This window comes from Tachypleus tridentatus, chromosome 13 (genome assembly GCF_004210375.1).
Source record: "Tachypleus tridentatus isolate NWPU-2018 chromosome 13, ASM421037v1, whole genome shotgun sequence".
Taxonomy (NCBI): Eukaryota; Metazoa; Arthropoda; class Merostomata; order Xiphosura; family Limulidae; genus Tachypleus; species Tachypleus tridentatus.
Genome location: NC_134837.1, coordinates 131,709,992 through 131,737,956, shown reverse-complemented (window position 1 = coordinate 131,737,956; position 27,965 = coordinate 131,709,992). Strand labels below are relative to the sequence as shown.

The 27,965-nt window shown below is 33.6% G+C and overlaps 1 protein-coding gene across 1 annotated transcript; it reads left to right on the top strand.

Moving 5' to 3' along the window:
* Positions 1 to 152: 152 nt before the first annotated feature.
* Positions 153 to 26,491, top strand: LOC143236298 (muscle calcium channel subunit alpha-1-like). The gene is made up of 9 exons (XM_076474568.1): positions 153 to 240; positions 1,295 to 1,405; positions 1,790 to 1,883; positions 7,365 to 7,525; positions 12,807 to 13,032; positions 14,448 to 14,658; positions 15,240 to 15,384; positions 16,289 to 16,374; positions 26,354 to 26,491. Exons 1-9 carry the CDS (start codon positions 153 to 155, stop codon positions 26,489 to 26,491), a joined length of 1,260 nt encoding a protein of 419 aa, XP_076330683.1.
* Positions 26,492 to 27,965: the final 1,474 nt, after the last annotated feature.

Below are 27,965 nucleotides of genomic sequence, written 5' to 3'. Positions count from 1 at the left end.
GATTTTGGCTTCTGAGATTGTGGAATTTTACTGTATTTTATTTTGAACATAAGTTATTTAAAATAATATTTTTATTGTTTAAAAAAAATAAATCTTATATGATCTAACAGGAAAAGGTTATTGAATTTGAGGATTTTTTAGATTTTTAATTAATGTTTATACTATTTATTGACTTGTTGCCTTTACATTTAGAGGATATTGAACCAGATGAAAAAGAAAGAGATGAAGATTCCAGACATGGTAAGTATCATTAGTATGAAGACATGCAGGAGGTGTTTGGAAACTGTGTCTTTAGTTTTGTGATCAAATTATTTAATGTTGTATAATGATAGATACGTTTATACTTACCAGTTAAGAGTGCATTTTCACTACACTACATTTCAAAATTCTTTTAATTAGCACAGATTAATCCATTTTGTTTTAAGCCTGTTCATGAAGTGTGCAAGAAAGCTATATAGCTCACCTAGGAAAATTTCAAAAACATCCTAAAACCCTTTAGGAGTTGTTGTCTATTTCTTTCCTGGCCACCCTTTTCTTCTTGGGATTTTTCTTTCTTTACTCTTACAAATTGTGTTAATTGTCTAACCCAGCTGGCTTATTTCTTTTTGTGCCCTTCCTAATTTACATTATTCTGTGTTATTTCCCATCAAATTCACCACCTCACCCTTTTTATTGTTTCTTGTGTTGGTTGACCTTTGGAGGAGATTCAGCATTTGGCATGTGGAACACCACTCAGATGTTCATCTTCCATCATCTCCATCACATAGTGGTTTCTTCATCTTTGTGGTATCATCTATCACCTGCAGCTATACTATAGACTTTGGTGTGGCTGTAACACTAAATAAATAGTTATTAATGCTTTTTTTCTTTCAGTGGCTCTTGCTTTTAATTTTATCTATTGGTTCCCACTTTTTGGCAAGTGGTGCCTGCGTTATATTCTTTGTATGCAAATCTTTGCTGTTCACCATATTGATTCATGCACTCTTTCCATAGCTCTACACAATCACTTTTGAGCTAGGGTGTTTCACAAAATCGCTGGAGAGTTAATAACCTTGTTATATTTATTTGCTTCATAAATAGGCATGTTCCAGACCATATTCCCCATGGAAGGTATGGATAAAGCAGAAGGGTATAACTGCCCCTCCCTGCCATTCCTCAATTGAATAAATTTGTTTGGTTTACTTTAGAAAATAGGGTTTCATGATCACCCATCTCAATCACATAGGTTGAATGTCTTGAATGTAGCAGTCCCTCTGAACTCTGCAGTGCATTTTCACTCTCTTTTTTTTTCTAGTGGAGTATGGGAATCCTAACCATTATCAGTTCTTATCCTCTGGGGTGGTTGACCATGGAAGTATCCTCCTAGATGGGTTCCATATAGATGGTTATAATCATTTGTATGAGGGTTGGAGTGTTCTGCTGGTGTAGAAGACCACCACCCTTCTGGAAGAAGGTTTTAGATGTAGTTTGAGTTACTAAGTGTGGTCACCTGCATCCTAGCCATTCTACACCATTTGTTTTTATATATGGAGTTAGAGAAGTTGAAAAATATTCATTCCCAGTGAGTGGACTGGTCTGATAATGTAGCATTCTGGGAAGTTACATCCTGAGGTCAGTTGCTTTTATGATTGGAGACTACTGAATTGTTACTATACCTTGTCATTTTATTTTTTAATATATAGGTTTACTTTTCTTTTTACTTGAGTCTTTCACAGACATTTTCAACTAATATTAACATTTGTACAGGTCTTACCAAGTTATAACACAAATTTGATTGTTTTGTAATTAGGAAAAGTGGAAGAAACCAAATCTTGTCATAAAGTGAAAGGAGAAACAAACAACACAAAAATTTTAAAACCTCCCTCCAGGTGGTCATTGAAGAGGTGAGTTTTATGGTTAATGTATTATCAAGTCAGCTTTAAAGTTTTAAACATTAATACTGTTGGTCAGTCTTGTGGAACTTTATAGCTTTTCTGGATTTGTTACCAAATCAAAATTAAGAAAGTTGAAGGTTAGTGTTTTCATCATTGTAGTCAGATGAAGGGAAGAGACTTACTGATTGCTTGGTGTGATAGTTAAAATAAAAACCTCATTAAAACTGATAGTTCAGCTTCATGACAGCAGCTTCCTTGCGACTAAAATGTGTCTCATTTGATGTTTAAGTTGTATTACAGTATTTCTCATTGAAAAAAAAATGTGTTTGTATATGAAGGGAAGAATTTCTTTTCAGAATACAAGGGTTAATTATTATTCATGCTGTTTTTATTTTAAAATATGCCTATTTTTGTTTTCATTGACTAATACTTGTTTTTTATTATTATTATATTATTTTATTATATATATATATATATATTTATATGTAAACCAGCCATTTTTATGTATATATTTCTCTACAAGTGGGTTTTCTCGTCATCACTGATTATTATTAGGACTGTTTGATTATTCTTCTTGGCAGTATACAAAAGTATGGTATTGATGCATGTATGTACAGGATGTTCTCAAAAAATTATCCACATTTTGAATGCCTATATTTGAAGTTGTTGAGAAGATTACAACTACTTTTGGGGTTGACTGTGCTCCTACAGATATTGACACTGTTCATCGTATAGGAAAGAAAACAACTGAAAATAAGAGTCCGAGACAGATTGTTGTTAAGTTTTGTCGTAAGCAAATTAAATTTGATCTGCTTAAACTTAAGAAAACTAAATTTCGCTCTCTTAATACTAATGATATTAAGGTCTGTAATGAATCTTATCCAGTTTATGTTAACGAACATCTCTCCCCATATTATCGTGATATTTTCATGCAAGCAAAACGAAAACAGAAAGATCTTGGCTATAAATTTCTTTGGGTATCGAATGGTAATATTCTTATTAGGAAATCAGAAACTACTCAGCCCATTGTTTTACGTTGCTTGATTGATCTTAATAATTTATAAATACTGCAATGGCTGATGATTTTGATGATATTGTTGGTGTTACACCAACTTTGTCTTCTTTTCTGATTTACCAAATGTTTTTCTGTTGGTCATTTAAATTTAATACATGTTAATATTCGAAGTCTTACTCAAAATTTTGACCAATTTCTTGTTTTTTTACAATCAAGCATTGTTAAATTTCATATAATAGCTTTTTCTGAAACTTGGTTTGTTGAGGATGGATTTGTTTCCTTTTCGATTCCAGGTTACTCCTTTTATTCTTCATCTTCTGGTCTAAATAAGGCTAGTGGAGTGGCAGTTTTGTTAAATTTGAGATACTGACTATGATAAAGAAGTGCAGTACATTAAGTCTGATGCTTTAATTTTATTTTGTATGATTCAAAATAAGAAATTTAATCTCTTTGTTGTTTATCGATCTCCTAGATTGCCTGTATTGAAATTTATTGATGAGCTTTCATTAGAATTGAATTTATACAAATATGATATTAATATACTTGTTGGTGATTTTAATATAGATGTTTTGGCATTTGATGATGTTTGTTATAAAAATGCATATTTTAAGTTTTTGTCTGAGAACAATCTTCGTATTATTATTTCTTCTCCTACACGGATAACCAATGTTACTAATTCTTGTATTGATCATTTTTTAATTAGTGGAAATACTATTAAAATTGTTATTCTTATATTGTTGAGAGTTTTTTGACCGATCATTTTCCAATTGTTTTATGTATAGACATTTTATCGGATCTAGAACATGTCTCAAATGTTCAAAAGATTAAGTTTAATGAATTGAGTTCTTGTTTGAATTTTTCAGATTGGTCCTGTGTTATGAATTGTTCTGATGTTAATGTTGCTTATGATAATTTTGCTGAAGTGTTAACTGATTGTATTCAAAGTTGTACTACTACTGTTTCTGTGTCACGAAAGTTTAGAAAAATTAAGCCATGGATTACCAGTGAATTGGTTTTGTTAATGATTAAAAGAGATAAGTTAAAAAGAAAGTACATCAATTTCCTGATGATATTTATCTAAAGATTAGATTTAAGTGTTTAAGGAATTATGTTGTTAGCTTGACCCGTAAGACTAAATGGACTTATTATCATAACCTGTTTAAGAATGCTAAAACTATTAAACAGAATTGGAATATTGTTAACTCTATTATTGATGTTAAAAAAAAAAAAAGAAATTTTGTAATTTTGGTACTACTGATTTATCTGATTTGAATTATTTTTTTGTTAATGTTGCTAAATCTACTTGCTCCAATCCTAAATTTTGTTCTCAGGGCATGCCTCCTGCTCCTTCTTCTTCTTGTTACCTATATCCTGTTACTGTATCTGAAACTATGAATAATATTTTCTCCTTATCAAATTCAGCTTCTAATGGTGTAGATGGTGTTTCGGTTAAGATTTTGAAAGCTAATGCTAATCTTTTGCACCATTTTTGACTTTTTTAATTAATTTATCTTTTACTCAAGGGAAGTTTCTAATGCTTTAAAGTTATCATTGGTCATTCCTATTTATAAATCTGGTAATATTTCTGATTTTACGAATTATAGACCTATTTCCTTATTAATACATTTCTCTAAACTATTTGAAAAATCTATGAAGATTAGAATTTTATCATTTCTTGATAGACATTCAGTTTTGTCTCCTTCTCAATTTGGCTTTCGGCCTGGGCTTGGAACGGAGGTTGCTGTTGCTAAACTTGTGGGAAGTATTACAGAAGCTTTAGATTCTGATCTTCATCCAATTGCTGTTTTTCTTGACTTAGCCAAAGCTTTTGATTCTGTTAATCATAAAATATTGTTAAATAAATTATCTTATTATGGTTTTAGAGGCATTGTTTTTGATTGGTTTTTTCTTACTTTCACAATAGAAAGCAATCAGTTTGTATCCATAATAATTATAGTGATTGGCTTACAATTAATGTTGGAGTACCACAAGGTTCTGTTCTGGGTCCTTTATTATTTCTCATTTATATAAATGATATTCTTTACCAACAGTTTTTGAGATATCCAAGCCTATGCCGATGATATTGCTGTTGTTTATAGTAAGCCAAATCTAATTAATGAAGCCATTATTTCTAGTGATCTTAATAAAATTAAAATTGGCTTTTCTGTAATGACTTATCCTTAAATATATCTAAATCTTTTCTTCTTCAGTTTAACCTTTATGGTGTCATTCCAGCTTTTCCTTCTATTTTTTATCATTCTAGTGATTGTTATACTTACCCTAATTGTAAGTGTCCCAAATTGACTCAAGTTTCCTCTGTTAAATATTTAGGAATTATTTTAGATCGAAAATTAAATTGGCAATTTCATATTAATTCTTTAGTTAATAAATTAAAATATAGTTCTATGCTAATTTTTGAACTTAGTCATTGTGCTCCTTATCATATTTTGTTAAGTGTATATTATGCTCTCTTTCAATCTTTCTTACAATATTGTATTTCAATTTGGGGTGGCACATATAAGACTTTTAATTCCTATTCACAAGTTGCAAAAAAAGTGTTTTCTCTCTTATTTTTACTCATAGGCTTGATACTGATTTCAGTAAATTTAACTCCCCTCTTTCATATGATAAACTTTATTTATATTTTTTAGCTTTATCTACATTGCGTCACTTCATATTTTACACGACTTCAATCTTTTTTTCAATTAATGTACCCACACCACGTAAAACAGTTACACTTCATCAATATCTTTATTTGGCACCTCGTATTCATAATTTTATTCCTTATAGTATAAGATCTTCTATTAATCGTGTTAATCAAAAGAAATACTTAAAACAATGGATCTTAAATACTGATGATAATATTCTGGGAACTTTATATTGATTTTGTAAGTTTTGATTTTACATTATTATGTGTTTAACCATCACAGGACGAGTTAACTCTTTGTTGATGGTTTTATATTGATATTTGATTTTTTGTGTCTAATTTATTGCTTAATAAATTTATTATTATTATTATTATTATTATATGACTGTAGTGATTGTAGCTACAAGCCAGAAAAACGTCTTTATTACAATTTCACACAATAAATCCACTTCATGTACACTTCTGTATTATTTGAGATGCTCAAACCGGGCTCCACCAGCATTCAAACAGTGACATATACGATGGAGTGTCTGATGTTCTGTTACACTGTTTTCAACTTTGATTCAATGGAAAGCATTTGTAATCTGTTTCTTTAATCTGGTAGTGGTATTGGGTTTTTTCTTTGACATCCTTCAACATGATCTGAAACAAGAATAAACTTATAGAATCAGTATACAGAAGTTGCATATCTTAAAGGAATGGTATATTTTTTGGGATACCCTATGTAACTTATAGTTACACAAAACAAGTAACCTCAATTATATCTATATCTGAAATTTCAGAAATTTTTAAACACTTAGAAATTGTAAGTAAACCTTAAGAAGACAAATTATGTGACTTATCAGTGTGAGGTTTAGCTAGTATAGATTATACACAAACCTGTTAAAGAATTTTATAGACAGGTCTGAATAATGGTAGTTCGTTTTTAGTATTAGATGTAATATTACGATACACTTTTTTGTAATATTTTTCATGCTTTTAAATTATAAAACGTCTCTAAAAGTCACAAAGGGTGACATCAATGTGTGTATAGTCTATTGGCTGTGTAACTTATGTTGACCTTAGATATTGTCATAAAAACTTACTAATCTAACATGTGTATTTGTTTGTTCAATGCTAGACATAGCTTGAGACCCAATTTTGTCAGTAATGGACAAACTAATCATTAGTATAGTAATATAATGCATAAAATGTTAAAGGGACAAAAAGGAGATTATTAGCTCATCAAGGATGCCCCATCCAGTTCTTAATTATAACCACCCTTTAGTACTCATGTGTTCATCCAATCTTTTCGTGAACTTAGTTAAAGTTTTTACCTCCACCACCCTTGAAGATGGCTCATTCCAAAAGCCAACTGCTTTGTTTGGAAATTAATACTGTTTAAACTGCAGATGATTCCTGTCAGAATTTTGATTTATAACCCTTTGTTCTATTGTTTTCACTTCTAGACACGAAAAGGTTTGATGGATCTATATAATCAATACCCATAATAATCTTGAACATATCAATCAAATTCCTTCTGACTCTTCTCTTCAGAGAAAACAAGTTTAGAGATTTTAGTTTCTCCTCATAGGGAATTCCATTATCCATTGATAAATGTGGTTTAATTCTGGTTGTAATTTTTTTCTCATATTTGCATTTAATGCTGTTTGGTTATACATCATATGCTGAGAAAATGAACCAAAATCATATTCACAGTCAGTTCCTTTGATATTTTAGCTGAAGTTCTCTAGTATTAACTAAACATCCATTACTCTAGAACTTCTCAAGATGTAGTGTAATTTGTTTTTAAGATAGTTAATGTCTATATGATTTTGTTGTTTAACAGGAAGCAGTTTGGCAGACAAAATAGGAAGCTGAGAAGAGTTTGTCGTAAGGTCATTAAATCGCAGACTTTCTACTGGATTGTGATCATTCTGGTCTTTCTAAATACCTTAACTTTAGCTTCTGAACACTACAGACAGCCACGTTGGTTAGACCACTTCCAAGGTACAGTACAAGCATACCTTAATCTGCATTTGAGTGTGAAATACAAACTAATATGAAACTTGAAGAATAGAAACTTTAATCTTAGAAGTACATCTTTAAAGGGAAATCAAATAATAGTAGAGTAGGGAATAGATAAGTTTTAAAGAAACACTTTTTAGCATTTGTGATACATTTCAGATCCCTATGATGATAATTGAGAGTACATTTTTGTTTCTCAGAATGGCTGGTATGAGGAATAACACTTATTGATAAGGAGAGAACAAAACAACGTTTCAACTTTCCTAGGTCATCATCAGGTTAAGAAAGAGAGTTCTGAGATACATTTTTATTTCAAGTGGGTTTCTCATCATCAAGGAGTACATTGTTTGTTTGTTAAACCAAAGCTGCAGAATGGGCTATCTGTGCTGCACCCACCATGGTTATCAAAAACCAGTTTTTAGAATTGTAAGCCTACAAAGCCACTGCTGTGCCACTGGGAGGGAGGGCATAATTACGTGAGATTAACACATATATTTCGGATTGTACTGTTTAAACAATAAACAAAACACTTGTATTGTCCATGTTACAGGTGTATTGATAAATCAACAGCTTCTCTTTTGTTTGAACTAGATTTTTATTCCATGTATTACTTTACAGTCAGAGAAACATGTTTTTTCTTTCTTGAAACTGTTATGATTTGCACATTATATACTTACAATATTATTTAGAGACAGTAATGCCTACAAAGCAACTCCTTGTAAACATTATTTTAGGGGAAGGGGAGAATTTAACTGGTGGACAGAAAAGGAGAAATATGTACGTGAAAAATTATCAGTTGTGATATTATGTTTTTTTTAGTTATATCACAACTGGAGGGTTTGTAGTTATTGGAGAGTAAATGCATTTTCTATAATGTTAAGTGTGATGCTATAGTATGTGAACATAGGACTAGTAGATTTGAATCTTAACTTGTTTTGATTTATAAATTAATTAAATTTTATGTTTACTGCAATTATTTCCAGTGGTTTTCAACAAAACTTACCTATATACATGTCCACATTGCTGGTTTTTCATTACTTGTCAACATTGTTATATGATATATGGAAAACACTTTGAATTGGACACTTTTAAAAAGAGAAATAAAATACAACCTGATATTCCAGCTAACATAATTGGTTTTATTTAAACCAATTTTTCACCACTGTGACTTTATTGGGGCAAACAAAACACATGCTCACTGATTTAGGCTTATATACAAAAGATTTAAAAATAATTTGAGTCTGTGCATTAAGGTGAATTTGCCCAAGAATATATAAACAAGTTGAAAGTACATGCAAACAGACAAGATTATAGTATTCTATTATTATATTATATCCCATGTTATTACAATAATTAGATACAAACAGAGTAAAAATTAAAAATTCTGGAATGATGTTTTCTTTAACTCTGGCTTATTTTCTGAAATTAGTAGAGTTTCTTTGCATTTTCTATTTAAAAAATACAGTGGCAGTTGAAAAGATTGTTTACAACTGTGGGACAGTCAATATCAGTTATACTATGTTAGTCCACAAAATGTTCAAAACCTGCATGTCAAATTATCTACATTCCTGTGGTTTCAGTTTCCTCTTAAATCTGATTTACAACCTGCACATTTGTCTGGCTGTGATGACAGGTGACTGTCCATCATGGTGTTTTTGATTAGATGCTGATGGCAGTTTTCTGCTACACCCTCTGCCCATTTTCTGTTTTTTCTGTTTAGGCTGATTTTAACAGATCCTAGTGGCACCAAATGTTTATTCCTCATGGGATCTATTGAGATATGTTAATTACCATTTACTTCACTGATGGCTTCATAACACCCATTTACCTATGACCATCTTCTGAGGTGGTTTATTCCTCATGGGATCTTTTGAGATATGTTGACAACCATTTACCTCACTGATGGCTTCATAACACCTATTTACCTATGACCATTTTCTGAGGTGATTTATAGTCAATCCATGTTTAGTTGGTGTCTACAGGGTCAGTATGGACCTGGAATGTCCCACTTGTAAAGGGCATTAATTCTATGATTGAATGCATTGTCTTCAGACTGAAAGCCATAGTGTAGAATTTTACTTGTAAGCACTGTTTGTGTCCTCTGATAATGCTTATGCTTTTGAGATGTAATATAGGGCCCAAATATGTTTGGATTAAGTGCATCCTTTGACCAGAATGTTTTTCAATCTTCTTCTGCTGAGTTGCACTCATTCTGATCATTGGTAGTGCATAATCCATGATGAAGTGGATAAGACTTAGATAAGGCATAAGAAAGGGACATTCTTCAATTCTAATTCTTGCTGGGACTTACAATACATTGCTGCCTTTGGCAGCTGTGATTATCCTTATTTTAATGTGGCTGATGAAGTTAAGTTGTCCATCAAAGGCTAACCTAGGTATTTCACTGTTTTTCAAGAGGTCTGTAAGTGCTAATAAGGGATGATAATGGTTTTCCTTCATTAGAATAACTATTGGTGAATGTGCAGAACATGACTGTAGTTCTGACAGGATTGATGATATTCCATGTTTCATCATACCATATACTAACTCTGATAAGGAATGTTTACATCTTGCTTTCAGTTACAGCTTTTTAGAATCTTTGTTTTACACTAGAATGTTATAAGTAATAGTTAGCACTTAACACATAGCATATGTTTGGATTGTCAAAGTTGGCTAAATTCATAGTGTAAAGGTTGAAGAGGAGTGACAACAGTGGTTATTTTTGAAGCAAACTGATAGTAATGGTGGTTTAGTCTAATTGTTATTTACCATACTTCACAATTCATCACAAATTAGTAGTAAATGCAGATACGATTCTTCTAATACACTTTTTTAAAACTCATCTTTAAAGATATATATTTAATACATTCAAATAATTGGTTAATCATAAATATGTTGAAAAACAAAGTGTGTTATGCATCTAAAGTGATCGAGGTTTTGATTTTTCACTTTATGCAGATATGCCAACCATTATGATTTGAGCGTAATCATTACGATTTTGGTAATATATTTGATGTATAGTATATAGGCCTATACAATAAAGTGATAAATTGTTTCCCCAGGGCTTGAAAGGGGTGAAAAGAAAATTTCTAGTGAGATGCAAATACATTTTGATAATAAATAAAAGAAATAGTCCAAATGGCTACTTGCGATAATCATGTTTATGGTTGAAATAATAAAAAATATTTGTATCTTTGACGTCTACCAATAGTTTAAGTGCAGTGCTTCTCCATACTGGGTACATGGAAGAATCCATAGTTACGTCATCAGTGCTTGTCAGCCAATCAGCGCTTGCGTAGATGGGTATTTCTCGTTTTCTAAGCAGCAAAGAAACACCAATGCGATCGTTCACAGGATGGAAAAAAAGAGGCCTTGTTCAACCAATTGTCTTGTTTCTGGCAAATCTAAAAGGACTAAAACTGTGAATCAAAACTTTAGGAAAGAGTATAGTGCAAAATATGCGGTCATTGCATCAAAGGCAGTGACAGTCATGCGTTTTGTACAGTTTGTCACATCGATGTTTCTGTGGCATGTGGCGGGATAAATGATTGTTCCAGACATACAAAATCGGCATCTCACCAACAAAACGCTGAGGCAAAGACAAAAACAATGCAGATAACGACATTTATGAGTAAGAATTCAAAATATGAAACCATAAATGCAGAAGTGATGTTCACGCAATTCATCATTGCTCATAATTTACCCCTAGCTGTAGCCGATCATGCAGGACATCTATTCAGAAAAATGTTCCCAAACTTTGATATAGCGAAATATATGGCTGTGCTAGAACCAAAACTACAGCTATTGTACAAATGTTGGGTTGTGAAGATGACAAAATGATTTCAAACGTACTTACTAACAGTGGATACAGTTTTGAGTCATCTATGTCTGTGGATCCACCTGTGGTTAAACATTCCACCATTGTTAAAAAGCTTCAGCGGGAGAGATTTGGACCACAAACTAACAAAGAGGAAACTTCTATGGGAAATCTGTCTTAGTTTTTCTTCAGACAGTGCCTCAGTTATGTCTGGTATAGGTAAAGGTGTGATGGGACATATTCAATGTTGTTTTATCAGTATGTTTGTTACTCTGAACTAAATAAAAGACATAATTTCAAAAGAATTTATTTATTAAATACACAAAACACAGTCATAAATGAGCAATCTATTGTAGTAATAAATAATAATAGTTATAATAATAATATAATAATAAACAGCTTAGAGACATTGGTCAGGCTAAGTAGCCACAAATGATAAAGGGTTCTGTCTACAATCATTACACTCAGTCATTTGAAATAGTTGCCATCTCTGTTTATGTAACAGATTAAATCTTTGTCTTTCAATTCTGTACTTGTCATACTATGTTTCAGCATTTTTTGCATGGTTAATCAAATTAATACCAAAATCAGGCATTGTTAAGTATGCTGTTTAGACACCTGCCTGTAAAAAGTATTCCAAAGGCAAACAAGTTTATATTATTCATTATCTTATTTCTCAGTGAATTTTTCTGGTAGGAGAGCTGAACATTTGCAATTAATAGAAAAATGTGTAATGTATATAATAGTTTATGTGTACTTTGTGTATAGCCACTTTTACATTTTACACTGATGCCTGTTCTGAGAATTATGTAAGCAGGCATAGCCAGTTGTACTCTACTGTAAATATCTTCCAGATCTAAAGTTTATCTTCCACCATGATAACTACCTCATGATGAAGGTAGCAGTGATTCAGTCTGATAGGTTAGTTTTTAGCTACAGTCCTTTGTGGGATTTGCCATCAGTAAGTTTTTCAGTGATGCTGCCTGTGTCTTAGCTGTGTTGATACTCCAATACTAACCTCTTCAGGTTGGCTTCTGTAACATCCTTAAAAGTAGAGATTCATATAACATCTGGATGTGGAGCTCTATCTATCTTTAGATGTAATTATATCTCTGTTAATACATCCAAGCTAAGATGGGTTCCATATTTGCAAGTAGTTTGAGCCAGTATTACAGATCACCTGGGTCACATCGAATAAAGTATTTGTGTATAAAGGAAAAAATAAGAGTACTGTATAAAAATACTTTTTTTTGGTATTTATAAAATAACATAATGATGAATCAGTCAACTCTTTAGTGTTTTAAGCAATAGGTTTATCTTGTGAGTAAAAGAGCTTACAAAATGGCCTCTGTTTTCTACATTCTAAATATAAAACATGTTCTAGTGTTGCTTATGTCAGACAGAAATTGATGATGTCACATGTGGTTACATTACTTTTATTCACAGAAGTTGCCAATATGTGTTTTGTTGTCCTGTTTACCATGGAAATGTTACTGAAAATGTACAGCTTGGGCTTCCGAGGATACTTTATCTCTCTTTTCAATCGTTTTGATTGGTTTGTGGTGGTCAGCTCCATCATTGAGGCTATCTTGATCTATAATAAAGTGATGCCTCAGCTGGGCATGTCGGTGTTGAGATGTGTTCGTTTGTTGCGTATCTTCAAAGTTACCAGGTAAGTATGAAATTTTGTAAATTTTTTATTATTATTAAGAGTCATTTAGGTTCAGGCACATTGATAAAAAAGGGAAACTACGTCAGAAAAATAAAAGACTATTTGAATACTAAAGTTTATTTTGTCTGTAATGTGGTAACATTTTAGCATTTTAATCTTTCAAATTAAAGAAGAAAGAAATTGCCACAATGTTACATGTTAATATGTAATATTTGCATAATCTAGTAAAAAGTCATTACAATAATGGTTTTTCCAGTGTAATGGAGTTTTTAAATGACTATGTAATTTGTATGGCAGTCCAGAGGTTGATGAAGAAATATGTTTTGAGTGTTAATAATGCCTGTGTTTACAAAAGTTTTCCTAAACCAAAAAAATGTTTCAGTCATATTCAAAATGAATGCATTATTTTTGCTTTTGATTAAAGAAACATGATGAACTTAATATGATCAAACTTTTAAGCACATCTCTTAAATGAGTAATACAATGCCTCCAAACTGTTGAACTAGAATTACTAAAAATGTCATTAGGGTATGAAAACCATGTATGTGTGATTATCTCTAAAGAGCTGGAAGAAAAAATTAACCTTAATTGTTAGATACAGGATACTTTCTTAATCATGTGTCTATTTTAACAGAATATTTTAGAATCAAGATTATCAAATAAATATGTTGTACAATTAAACACCAGCAAAAATTGCATTTAACTTCAAAAATGTTAGTTAGAAAATTTTATCTATTTAAGGTGAGTATAACCTTAAGTATAACTATAATTTACTTATCTCTTTTGAAATCCCATATTTAGATATAATGAAAAAGGTGTGTAGAGAAAAAAAAATTAAATCAATTTGGAAAAGTTTAAAAGCAACTACAATTGTAATAATATTTACAAAATGCTACATTTTTAATGTTCAAAGTACATTTAGTACAGTTTCTAAAATGTTTAAATACTGTTTAATTGTAATTATACCACATATGGGAATGGACTATGACATGGACTCGCAGTCAAAGAAACAAATCACTATGTTTAACAATATATGAATAAAAACTATCAAGCAAAAATAAGAACAAAATAAGATAGAATCAGGCTTAGAAATTTAGTCAACTTGAAAAATAATCTCAGCAACACTAACAACAACAAAAAAAGGACTTCTAGAACTACAAGATACTGTGATGTAATAAATTTCAAACAAAAGCTGGATATTATAAAGAAAGAAATGTTTCATAATTTTAGTGTTTTTTTGTGTGCGTGTAAACAAATCAAGGTGTTGTAATTTAGCATTAATCTACTTTCAAAATCTAGTAAAAATAATACAGTACAGTTTGGAGTTTTTTATAAGCTTTTATCATTTATTTTGAAATATTATAATATATGATCGAGTACTTGTTTTGATGTAATGATTATATTTTTACCTTCAGGTATTGGCCATCTTTAAGGAACCTGGTAGCTTCTCTCATCAACTCTATGCGTTCTATAGCAAGTTTACTTCTTCTGCTCTTTCTTTTTATCATTATTTTTGCACTACTGGGCATGCAGGTCTTTGGAGGAAAGTTTAACTTTGACAGTACACATGGAAAACCTCGCAGTAACTTTGACTCTTTCTGGCAGTCACTATTGACAGTATTTCAAGTATGAGTTTGCTACAATTTCTGCTTGTAACTTCCTTTAAAGTTTTAAAATTGTCAAGAATGTCACTAACTGCATGCATACTGGCAATACTAATCATACACCAAGGGTTTAAAATATGTATGGTTAGAGCTTCAGGGACTGATGCATTTTTTAAAATAATGAATAGTACAGGATTGTTATTAGGCTTACACAGACTAGTAATGTTAAAAGCCAATTAATTTATACATTTATGTGGTTACACACTATTAATCAATTCATCTTTTTTTTTAAACTTCTGTACAAACTTAATGTGAGTGAAAACTGTCAAGTGACTTCAGTATATTACAACTTTAAAAAAATATTTCAAACAACAGTTATATCAAAATGAAAGAGATTAAGATTTCAACTGGTCCAAAAAATAACATTTTATGAAGTTATTATTTAAAAACAACTATTTTTTTATCTTACAGTTTAATAGTTGAATTTGTAGAGAAGAGTTTTACTCACGTAACTCGGTATCTTAAATTTTCCTTTACAATCTGTTTAGAACAATTTTATTTAAATGTATGTATTGATAATTGGTCTTGTGGTTGTTGTTTCAGATTCTCACGGGTGAAGACTGGAATCTTGTAATGTATGATGGAATAAATGCTTATGGAGGTGTAGGTTCTCCTGGCGTGTTGGCTTCTATCTACTTTATCATATTGTTTATTTGTGGTAACTGTATCCAGAGTACTAAAGTTTATTGTAAGCATAGTGTTAATACATGCTACTAAAAATGTGATGCTCCAACAGCTGAGGTATTCTATATCCAAAGACGTACTATAAATATTTTTTGCCAACTCTGTTGTTTTCACAATACAACTGACATTTCAACTGTTAAAAGATAGTTCTGCAGAATAAAAAGAACTTTTACATCAAAATCATTCAACTATTTCTGAACTATAATCAAAGCATGGATTTCAATCCAGTATGAGCTCCCTTTTTTAACAAAGAAGAGAATGAACATCAAACCATATGTTTACCAAGCTCCAACTTCGGTTCAGATACTTGAGACTCACAACTCTCTTTTCCATCTGTATTTTACCTCATTTCAGTCCTTAATTGTTTCAGATCAAACTTGTTTTGGGATTCCATTCACTCAGCTTACAAGTATGGTCATGTTTTTTACAATAATTCATTTGCATAATTTAATAAGTTGAACTTAAAGAAGATTTCCTTTAGCAGATTGTTCAGAAATGTCAAAGGCAGATGTAGTCTACACAAGTCACCAGTCAATTTCTCAATATTGGTTTCTCATCTTTATTAAAAACATTTTTTTTTATTTGTGTTGTATCTTTGTTGAAAATATTTCATTAATGGTAGGACATCTTATTTTGGATGGAGTTCAGTATTATTGTGACACATTTTATAATATTAATTAGGTATCTTTTTGAAATGTTATCAGTATTGATATAGTATCATTTATAAAATTAGTTTAGGAGCAATAATTTATAGAAAGCTGTTGATTTGCATATTGAAAACTAATTCAAAATAAGTATTTCTAATTATTTAGGCAAATCTTGGAGAAAACCCAGTTACCTTGCATATATAAGATATTTATATTTTGTTTTAATGATTTTGAAATAAACAAGAAAAGATTCCCTAACAGACTCCACAGATATTTTACTAAATGTATTTTTGGCCATTGCTGTGGATAATCTTGCTGATGCAGAGAGTTTGACTGCAATTGAAAAGGTAAATTTCTCTCCTTTTTTTTGTTTTAATGTAATTATGTTTAAATACAACAAAGAGTGGAACTTCATAATATTAAAGTTGAGTTAATTAATTTTCTTTTTTTTTGTATTAATTTATCCATTGAAGGAGGAGCCGTGGGTAAGTTTTTCTAATGTTGACATACGCAAAACTGTGATTGATCTGATTGAGCTTCTGTCTTGTGTCATGTATTTCCGAACTTGTATTAATGGGCCTTGTGTTGAAGCACGTTTGTTGTACTTGGCTGCAAAACTGCTCAGCATGTTGTAGGTGGAAAATATGTTTTAGTTTATCAAGATATAGTTGTTACATTTTCCCTTTGAAAAAACTATAAAGGTCTGTTCAGCATGTGATAAAATATGGACTAATAATTAGTGTTTAAAGTTGTCATTAAAACAGTCAGTTTTTCTTTTCTGTTCCTAAACAATATTTTAGGTATACGTACTTAAAAACATTTTTCTGTTTTCCAAGAATCATAATGAATTGTTCTTTATGAGTTGAAACACTTTATCTTTTCAAAGATGAAATTTAAAGTACTGTGTTTTGATAAAATGACCATTTGTAACAAACAAACTGCAATATGTAGATGTGTTTTTTATTAGTCTTAATCACCCCATAACTTAGATCTCAGAAACTCTCCATCCTTGAAGAAAGGTTTCAAATCACAGTGTTTTGGTTTTGCAATTTTGAAATTTCTAATTCTAACTGAAACAACAACAAAAAGGTACACGTAGTTTGTCCTCTCAGTAGGGTGCCCCAGTGGCACAGCACTATGTCTGTAGAATTAGAACACGAGAAATGATGTTTGATGCCTGTGGTTGGCAGAGCACACATAACCTTTTGTGTAGCTTTGTACTTAACTTCAAGCAAACAAAAACTTTCAGTAGGTGCACAGAATATCATTCAGTTAGAAAAACTGGAAGGTTGTTATTTGTTTTTAGTCAAAAATTGTTTTGTGGATTGCAATTAGAAATGATGAAACTTACATACAATTGATGAACAAGCATTTATACTTATATACAGTATTTACCCATTTTCTATTTCACAATGTTTATGTATAACAAGATTGCAAAAAAATGTATTTTGACAATTTCTTTTTATTTTCAGGTGATATAAAATTATAACTTTTCAGTTTATTCTACTTGTAGAAAAGGTAAAATAATGACCATTTTTAGTTTGTTTTTATGTTATTTAGAAAATAACACTCATAAAGTGTGGATTTACATAAGGGGTTGGAGGAGATAATACAAGAATAAAAATAGGTTGCAACGTATGAACATTTCAGTGCATTCAAACATAAATATCTGAATAACATTAAGTACCTTTTGTTTCTCATGTAACCATTATGTACAAGGAATTTTGTTCATTACTATATTTCATTATCTTATTTTAACCACAACAGTAAACGTTAAAAAGAGACATTTCTAGCTTCATTCTCCTGCACATTATTACACATAATAGTGTATTATGATGCAATTGATCAAAATCAAGATCAAACACTTGTTTTAAAATTGAATACAAAAACTAAATAATGTGTGTTTGAGATTGATTCTTCAGAAAAGTACATATCTCTCCTCACACAAAGCTATCATGATTTTTTTTGCCATCTAAGCACTGCTGAAAACCTTTTTGCTGCTAACAACATATACATCTGGTTGATATACTCGTAGGCACAGCTGAGATGTTCCGTGTATCATTTTGCACTTATTTATGTATGGGAGAGTTACATATTTCACAGTGTCAATACTTAGCTCTTGATGAGTTAAATATTTGTGTGTCCTTTCTTATGTAAGTTACTTTTAATGAATTGTACATTAGATGTTTATTATTTTGTATTTTTGGTCAGTTTAATTATTCTGCACATTCGTCAATGGTATGTACTTTGTAGACTTGACAAATTTTATTATTTTGTTATTAATAAGTACTTTACCAAGGTATGATTAGAATGTGTGCCAGTTACATATTATTACTACTTGTAACATCCAGTTTGTTATCCTATTTGAGTAATTTTTCTCTTCGCTGTTCACTATGTGCATTCTCATTCTCATTTTCGTCAGCATAGAACTTACATTTTAAGTGCTCTATGTCGTCTTAGTGAATTGAGAGGAATTGTAAGTTAGATATTGATTATTAATGTGTTTTCAAGGTAATTTTCATCTGTTTGCACATTCTTTATTATTACTTACTTTGTGGACTAGGTACATTTAGATTGTTTGCCCTTTTCTTATTTATAAGTCATTTGTTAACTGTGTGTTTTTAGATTGTTTGTACTTTACATATAATTAATACTAGTAACATAAAATTTATTGTTCTATTTATTTTTGTTTTTTCCACTGTTAATTACAGTCATGCGAAAAGGTTAGGACACCCAATGAAAGCCTGTGTATTTTTGTAACATTTTTGGATATATAGATATTTAATCTAGCCCCCCGCTAGTACAGTGGTATGTCTCCGGATTTACAATGCTAAAATCAGGGGTTCAGTTCCCCTCAGTGGGCTGAGCAGATAGCCCTATGTGGATTTGCTACACGAAAAACACACACACAGATATTTAATCTCAATTTTAATAATACTGAAAAATTATAGGAATATAACTAAACAATTAAAACTGAAGAAAAGACTTTTCAAGATCTTCTGTAAATCTAGTTCTACAAAATGCATATTCTAACTGAGGAAAAAGTTAGGACACTCCCACATTTATTTCCACTTAAAATGGCTCAACTCACACACAGGTGTATCACACCAGGTACACATGATTAGAAGATCGTAACTCAGCATTTTGAATGAGGCTTGCTCGATTTAAACCTCAGACATTTAGGTTGGTGTGTTCCTGACTGTTGAAGTGAGAGTGAGCACCATGGTGAGAGCAAAAGAGCTGTCTGAGGCCTTCAGAAAGAAAATTGTAGCAGCTTATGAGTCTGGTAGGGGATTTAAAAAGATCCCAAAAGATTTTGAAATCAGCCATTCCACTGTCCAGAAAATAGTCAACAAGTGGATGGCTTTCAAAACAACTGCCAATATGCCCAGGTCTGGTCTTCCAAGCAAGTTCACCCCGAGAGCAGACCGCAAGATGCTAAAAGAGGTCTCCAAACACCCTAACATGTCATCACGGGACCTACAGCAGGCTCTGGCTACTGTTGATGTGAAAGTGCATGCCTCTACAATCAGAAAGAGACTGCACAAGTTTAACTTGCATGGGAGGTGTGCAAGGAGGAAACCTTTGCTCTTTAAGAGAAACATCAAGGCCAGACTGAAGTTTGCCAGAGAGAATGTAGACAAAGACCAGGACTTCTGGAATAATGTTATTTGGACAGATGAATCTAAAATTGAATTATTTGGACACCAGAACAGAGGACATGTTTGGCTTAAACCAAATGCAGCATTCCAGGAAAAGAACCTCATACCAACTGTGAAGCATGGAGGTGGAAGTGTCATGGTTTGGGACTGCTTTGCTGCAGCAGGACCTGGACAGCTCACAATCATAGAATCCACCATGAATTCCACTGTGTATCAGAGGGTGCTTGAGGATCATGTGAGACCATCTGTACAAAAATTAAAGCTGAAGTGGAACTGGACCCTGCAACATGACAATGACCCAAAACATAACAGTAAATCCACCAAAGACTGGCTGAAAACTAAGAAATGGAGAGTCCTGGAATGGCCAAGTCAAAGCCCAGATCTTAATCCCATTGAGATGCTGTGGGGTGACTTGAAACGGACTGTACATGCAAGAAACCCCTCAAACATCTCACAGCTGAAAGAATTCTGCTCTGAGGAGTGGGGCAAACTTTCTTCAGACGGATGGCAGAGACTGGTAGATAGCTACAAGAAGTGTCTCACTGCAGTTATTTCAAGGTAACACTAGCTATTAGGGGATAGGGTGTCCTAATATTTTCCTCAGATAGAATATGCATTTTTGTAGAATTACGTTTACAGAAGATCTTGAAAAGTCTTTTCTTTAGTTTTAATTGCTTAGTTATATTCCTAAACATCCACCCACGTGTTTGCCGTGCATGGCAACCCCTGAAGGGGAGGAGAGGATTCTGGTGGTTGAGGGGTCCAAACCTACTACATCGCTTTGGCGTTGAATTCCTGTAGATGGGTGGCCCCTAGGGTCAGTCGGCTGGTCCACTCGGGCTAGGGTCAACCAAGTACCAGTGTTGGATGTTCTCAACAGGTGTTGTGAGCATTGTTTCTGATGCTGGTGTTTGGGTATAGTGCTCACGAAACCCTGGTGTAACTGCAGTGCCCATGTTTGGCATTGTAGTGCATCCCCTCATAGTACTTCATGGTGGGTGAGGTCAGTGGCACCAAAATTTCCCTTTCTTTATTATGGATACTCCAATTAAAAATCTCAATAAAATAGTGAAAAAACAGTCTACAGGAAAATGACCACGTTTTGAAGATCCTGAGCAGCAATCCTCGTCATCCATACCACCTGTTGTACCTCATTTTCTTATATTGCACTCACTTTCAAACAAACCTTTAGGGCATATGTCTCCCTTTTTCATTCAGAAGGGACGAGAGGGACTTGCTGACTCTCCAGCATCAGTAAAAAAGCTTCGATCTAGTGACATATTGGTGGAAACATCCACATCTCAATGTAGTGAACTCCTCTTACATTCAAAGGTGATTGGGGGTATTCCTATTGAGGTTATGCTTCATGCTACTTTGAATTCATCATGAGGAGTCATTCTTGAGAGGGATTTGAAGAAAATCTTCGAATCAGAGATTCTTGCCAGTTTCTCCACCCAAGGAGTTTCAGCAGTGAGACATATCTCCATTCGCAAAGATGGAATTATGGTGCCAGTCAATTCCACATTCTGAGATTTATGTCATTATGTCCACCTGCCACCATCAAGGCAGGTTATCTCAATTGCGGAGTATGGCCATACATTCCAAACCCTCTGATGTTTCCAATGTCAATGGTTCAGTCACTCAAAGACATCATGTCGTGTTTTATTGACTCATGCTCGTTGCAGTGGCAAGGACCATGATGCCTATGAGTGTGAAACAGACTTTCATTGCATCAATTGCAATTGCTCTCACCCATCCTACTTTCGTTCTTGCCTTTAATGATTGGAAGAAAAAGAGGTGAAGTATTTAAAAACGATTCATAACATTACCTATCCTGAGGCTCAGAAATTGCTGTCCACCACCTCATCTTGGATGCATGCTGCTGCACTTTGTTCTACAGCTACTGTGGGAGTGCAGACAGATCTCTCTGTGCCTCCTAAAGAATCGTTTTCCAAACAAATGAGAAGTCTTTTGATCTCCATGGTTAAAAAAGTTGATGAATCAACTCTGACACCTATCTTTGTCCCTTATATGCATTCTACCAAACCTCAAGATCCACATCCTTTGGTTCCAGGTACTGCCATTTTCTTGGATCCATCTTCCTCTCTCACCCCAAGATGCAAAGCAATTATTCATTCATGTCCTCAGTCTCTGGAATCCCCTTCCAACAGCAAAGACCTGTCCAATCAACCCAGGACAGGATCTATGGAGGTCGTTAGGCTCCCTCAAATAATGAAAGTAAGGAAAATAGACGTGGTCATAAATGGAAGGGTTTTCCACCCAATCCGCCTACATGTAAATAAAAATGGCCATCCTGATACAATAGAACTGTCGAGGTTTACTTTCTAATCTGGATGACATAAAACACTGATTGCTTCCTACCATTCTGTTTGTCTTTCCTTATCTGAAACCTGCTGATACAGTCATCTTTTGGCAGTTTTCTTTACACAGAAATGACAGGCTGTGTGATGGACAAGTTTATGGAGAGGTGACACTGTTGGTTGATCAGCATGTGCCTACCTTGTCTTTGCCACTTGACACACCCTTGGAGGCTATAGCCATCCGTGTTTCCTTGGGTCATACCATCACTGTTTGTTCTCTCTATCTGTCACCTGGAGAGACATGTGACCAATCAGACGTTGATGCTCTCATTGAAAAGTTGCCATCTCCCTTTTTCATCTTGGGGGACTTTAATGGTATCATCCCTTCTGGGGAAGTGCTGATATTGATAGGAGAGGGTTGCTCTGTGGAGTGTATGCTCTGTGATCACAACCTCTCTCTTTTCAGTACTGGTTCTTCTACTTATTTCCATGCACCTAGTCTGTCCTTTACTGTTATTGATCCCTCAATTTGCTCCCCTTCACTATTCTCCGACTTTTCATGGAAGGTTGACAATAATCCACAAGGAACTGATCATTTCTGTATAATTTTGAGAGTGTGTGTGTGTGTGTTTTCGTATAGCAAAGCCACAAAGGGGAATCGAACCCCTGATTTTAGCATTGTAAATCCAGAGACATACCGCTGTACTAGCGGGGGGGCAATTTTGAGAGAGACTGGCTGTGGTTGATGCCACCCACCCCTGTGCTCTGGTGAAAGCTGGATCAAGCAAACTGACCCTCTTTCACTTGATCCTGCCATCGTCTGTAAGCCATCAATAGACGACTGTGTGGCAGCATGTATTTTATCACCAGTTCCAAAGTCATATGGGACAAGATTGGAAAGGTCAGTGGACAATATAATTCTGTCCCTCTCTTGATCTTGTCCTCTGATGGCCAGAAAGTAGCTGATACCCAGAGCATTGCTGATACTTTAGGTAAAAGCTTTTGCCAGGTATCTAGTACTTCTGCTTCTTCCTCCACCTTCTTAGCCATCAAGACTCGGGTAGAGCGTTCACTTCTTTCCTTTCGAACTGATTATCTCTTTGACTATAGTCGTCCTTTTATACTGGTGGAACTGAAACTGGCCCTTCATTGGTCTGGCAGTACATCAGTTGGACCTGATGATGTACACTATGAAATGTTGAGCCATCTATCTCCTGCTTTTCTTGCTATTCTTCTGATTGTTTTTAATATCTGGCAGGAGAATGTTTTTTTCTGATGCCTGGTGCCGGGCTATAGTCCTACCTTTCTCTAAGCTTGGGAAGGACCCCAAGATTCCTCTAAAGAACTGCCCAATTGCTTTGATGAGCTCTAAGACTTTAGAGAGGATGATTAATGCTCATCTTGTTTGGTCCCACGAATCAAACAACCTCCTCTCGCCCACCCAGTGTGGGTTTTGATGACAGCGCTCTACCGTGGACCACCTGATTCCACTTAAAACGTCAATCAGAGAAGCCTTTCTCAAACGACAACATCTTGTATCAGTATTCTTTGACATTGATAAGGCTTATGATACAACATGGAGGTATGGAATTTTGTGAGACCTCCATAGATATGGATTATGTGATCATTTGCCTATTTTTATTAAAATTTTTAATGGACAAGAGATTCCAAGTTCGTGTGGCTTCGACATTTTCCTGTTCTTTTCTACAGGAACTTGGAGTCCCTGAGAGCTCTGTTTGAGTGTCAAACGTTTCAGTTTTAAGGTTAATGCCATCAAAGAACAACTCCCTTTTACTGTTGCAAATGGTCTCTATGTCGACGACTTTCACATCTCGTGTCAGTCGTCAAACTATGTCTACGGATTTACAATGCTAAAATCAGGGGTTTGATTTCCCTCTGTGGGCTCAACAGATAACCAAATGTGACTTTGTTATAAGAAAACACACACACACAGTCGTCAAACATGAGGTATATTGACCGGCAGCAACAGACTGCCCTCAATTGTTTTCTGAAGTGGACCACAGCAAAAGGCTTTACCTTTTTTTTCTCTAAAACGATTTAAATGCACTTTTGCCACCAACTTGGTATTCACCCTGATCCTGAACTCCGTATTGGTAAAGTTGTGCTGCCTGTAGTCTCAGAGACTACAGTTCTTGGGGGCTTATCTTTGACTGTAAGCTAACCTTTATACACACATCAAGCAGCTATGAGTCAAATGTACAAGAGCACTGAACATCCTCCATGTCCTCTCTTTCACCACTTGGGTAGCTAATCGACATTCTATACTAAAGATATATCGTGCTTTTATTCGATCGAAACTCGACTATGGATCACTGGTCTATGGCTCCGCCAGACCATCGGCCTTAAAGATGCTAGACCCTGTTCATCATCAAGGACTTTGGCTCTGCACTGGGGCTTTCTGCACTTTCTTATGTCAGAGTTTATACATAGTCTCATGAACCTTCTTTGCACCTCTGCCATTTACAGCTGTGTTTACTATATGCTTTAAAACTTCGTTCCTTACCAAAGCATCCCACCAGGGATTGTGTTTTTTTTCCTCGGTAGGCTTGCTTTTCAGACTAGATGGTCTGCCATTGCTCCTTTTGGTGTTCGTTTCCAAGTGCAGTTGGATGAATTGGGTCTGTTCTTGGATAACATTTCTGTATCCACTGGTCAGCCCATCCCACCATGGCTTTTACTGTCCCCAGTTGTGACCTATTTTTAAGTCATCTGAGGAAAGTAGACACTCCCAACTGGAAATACTGTCTGTTGTTTGCTGAACATCTTTCAAACCATCCTTCCATTCCTATTTGTACACATGGTTCAAAATCAGGTGACTGTGTGTGGGCTCTTCCATGGGTTGTTGTGGTTCAGTGATTGCGTGCATAATCCCTTCTACAGCTTCTGTGTTCACTGGTGAACTGTATGCCATTTTTCTTGCCTTGGATCACATAAAAGCTAAGCAGTATTCAAATTGCACTATTTATACTGACTCGCTTAGTTCTCTATTGGCCCTGAAATCGCTTCACATTAGTTCACACCCTGTTCAAAACCAACTGGCCCATTTCTCTATAACATCTACTTCTATCCAGTTTTTCTTGATATCAGGCTATGTTGGTATTTGCGGGAGTGAACTTGCCGACACTGCAGCTAAGTCTGTCTGCTCTGGCACTATCACCACTGTGCCTGTCCCATACATGGACTCTGGTCCTGTATTCAAGGCTCGGCTTCATGCAAGCTGGCAGTTGACTTGGGGTGAGCAATGCAAAAACATGCTTTTCCAAATAAAACCCTATATTGGACTTTGGCCGTCTTGCTTCTGTAAGGATAAGAAAGAGGAAGTTGTTCTAACTAGACTAAGCATTGGTCACAGTTATTTAACTGATTGTTTTCTTTTATCTGGAACTGATTCATCAGCGTATAGTTTGTGTAACACTCAGATCACAATAAGCCACATTTTACTTTTTTGTCATTGTTACAATTCACAATGACGGCACCACTTTAAACATGTTCTGTCCCTAGGTTTGTCTGTAACGTTAGACAGTGTTATTGGTGATGGTGACACTGTTTACCTTAGTAATGTTTTTAGTTTTTTTAAAGGCCATTTATCTTTTAAGTTTTTTTAATTTACATATTAAGCCTTTTTAATGTGGCTCCCTTTTAAAAATCACAGTTCATTTAGTTCAATTTGAAATTAGAAACTGGCCATAACATTAAGTAACTTGAAATAAGGACTGGAAAGGCCAACTTCAGGTGGTTGATGGTGGTTTTTTTACTTACCTGTTAGCCTTCCTGGTGAGTTATGATTATTACATTCATGCTACAGAAAGTCCTTTCTAACTTGAATTACTGTAGTTTTTTTCTTGACATTGTATACTAAATGCAAACATTGGTTTTATGCTATTTATGTTTTTTAACTTTGTTTTGTTTTACCTTGATTTCCTTTTATGAATTTTACTAAATTTACTTTTACCTTTTTACTGGACATTTGGCATAGATAGCCTAGCTGTTTTGTGCCATAAAACACTAAATCAACTAATTAAACAATTAATTAATTACTAAATTTAAATTATCACTTTACGCAGTTTTATCTGTTTGAAATTGTAAAATGTAACATAATACTGAATCAGGGACAAATTTTTATCTAAATTCAAATCATAATTCAGTTTGTATTTATCAGTGTATTTGTATTTGATCATGTCTGATAATCAACATCTTGAATCACCCTCCCTCTAACAACTAAAGAGATAACAGATGGGAATTGCTCAAAATTGCCAAAGTTTTAGAACTGGAGGTTAAAATGTATTATTTAAGTATTAGTTGATGATGATTTATTGTTTAAGGAAATATTATGGGAATATTGTAGTGTCCCCATTGGCCCGGCAGGGATGAATGATGTAGGTGAATTAGAGATTCAGCTAAGACTCAGACAAATTGATTGTGAGCAAGCTTGTATCAAAGCTGAAAAGGAGAAAGAATAAATTTGTTTAAAACCTAAAAGTGAAAAAAAATATCTCAGGGCCATAAAAGCTCCCATTGAAGTCGAAAAAGAAATTGAGCTGAAAGAAATGGAAATTAGATGCAACTCTGATCGACCAAGGCAAAATGGCAATTTTGGAATGTAATCAGTATGTTACATTACAACCATTTAATGAAAGTGAAGTTGGTAAATATTTCCAACATTTTGAGGAGGCTGCCAAAACCATGGAATGGTACACTGAAAAAAAACATTAGTATTATTACAGTGTTTTAACTGGTAAAGCACAAGAAGCATATGCTGTTCTCTTTCTAGAAGATTGTATGAATTATGATAAGGTTAAAGCAGCTATTCTCGAAGCTTACGATTTTACCACCAAACATTTTGAAGTTGTCTCAAGCAAAGTAATCTAACTTGTATGGAATTCACCCACAAAAAAAAGGTTTATTTTGATTTATGGTGTAATTCTATTTGTATTGTCAACAGATTTAACAGAATAAGAGAATTATGCCTAATTGAAGAATTTAAATGCTGTATAAGAGACAATTTCAAAATTTGTCTGGATGAAAAGAAATTTGAAAAGCTACAGAAAGCAGCTTCTACTTCCGATGATTACATTTTAATACATAAAATCATGTTTCATAAAGAAGACATTCCTCCCATCTCAGTAAAAACCTGCATCTGTTCAATTCAATAAAGTTAAGGATTCTTTTAAAAAAATCAACTCCACGCCAAGAGATAGTATTATATTATTGGTTACTACAATTGGTATACCATAAGCCTTAGATGTTATAACTGTGATTAATGCTTATTAACCAGAAATTTCGTATATTTGACCAAGAACATTTATAAATTTTAGACATCACACACTGTTCAGCTTCAGAGGATTCATGTCAGGTATTAGTATTTTTTTGAAGACATCAACAAAGTATAAATCAACAGAGTGTAATCAACAAAGAATGAAGAGCGAGCTAGCTCCCTATTAAATGAATTGTACCTACATTAACTCCAAATTATCTTGCTCATCATGAACCCTCAATAAGACATCAAGGAAGTTCCAGACCAAAAAGAAGACTCGATATGATTTATACATTTGTAAAACTTTGATACATAGATTATTATCTGTGATAACCATTATTATAAATTGTTTTAGTGTTCGTATACTAAAATATATATGTATTTAAAAACGAAACTGTATGTATCAATCCTGTTGACAAGTGTCATAAATTGTATACATATCCACATTTAATTAACCACAAAATTTAGTTTATCATTTAACTCAGTTTTAGGCTACTTGAAATTGTAATACATAACACATCTAATCAGATTTCTTTTTTTCTACATCCTGTGCAGCCCAGTTAAACTGTTCACTTGTGGCCACTGTGCAGACTGATATGCAAACCTTCCCCATTACCTTTATCTTACATTATTTTTCTGATCTGGTAGTCTCTTCATTTGAGGATTTTTCCTACTTTGGT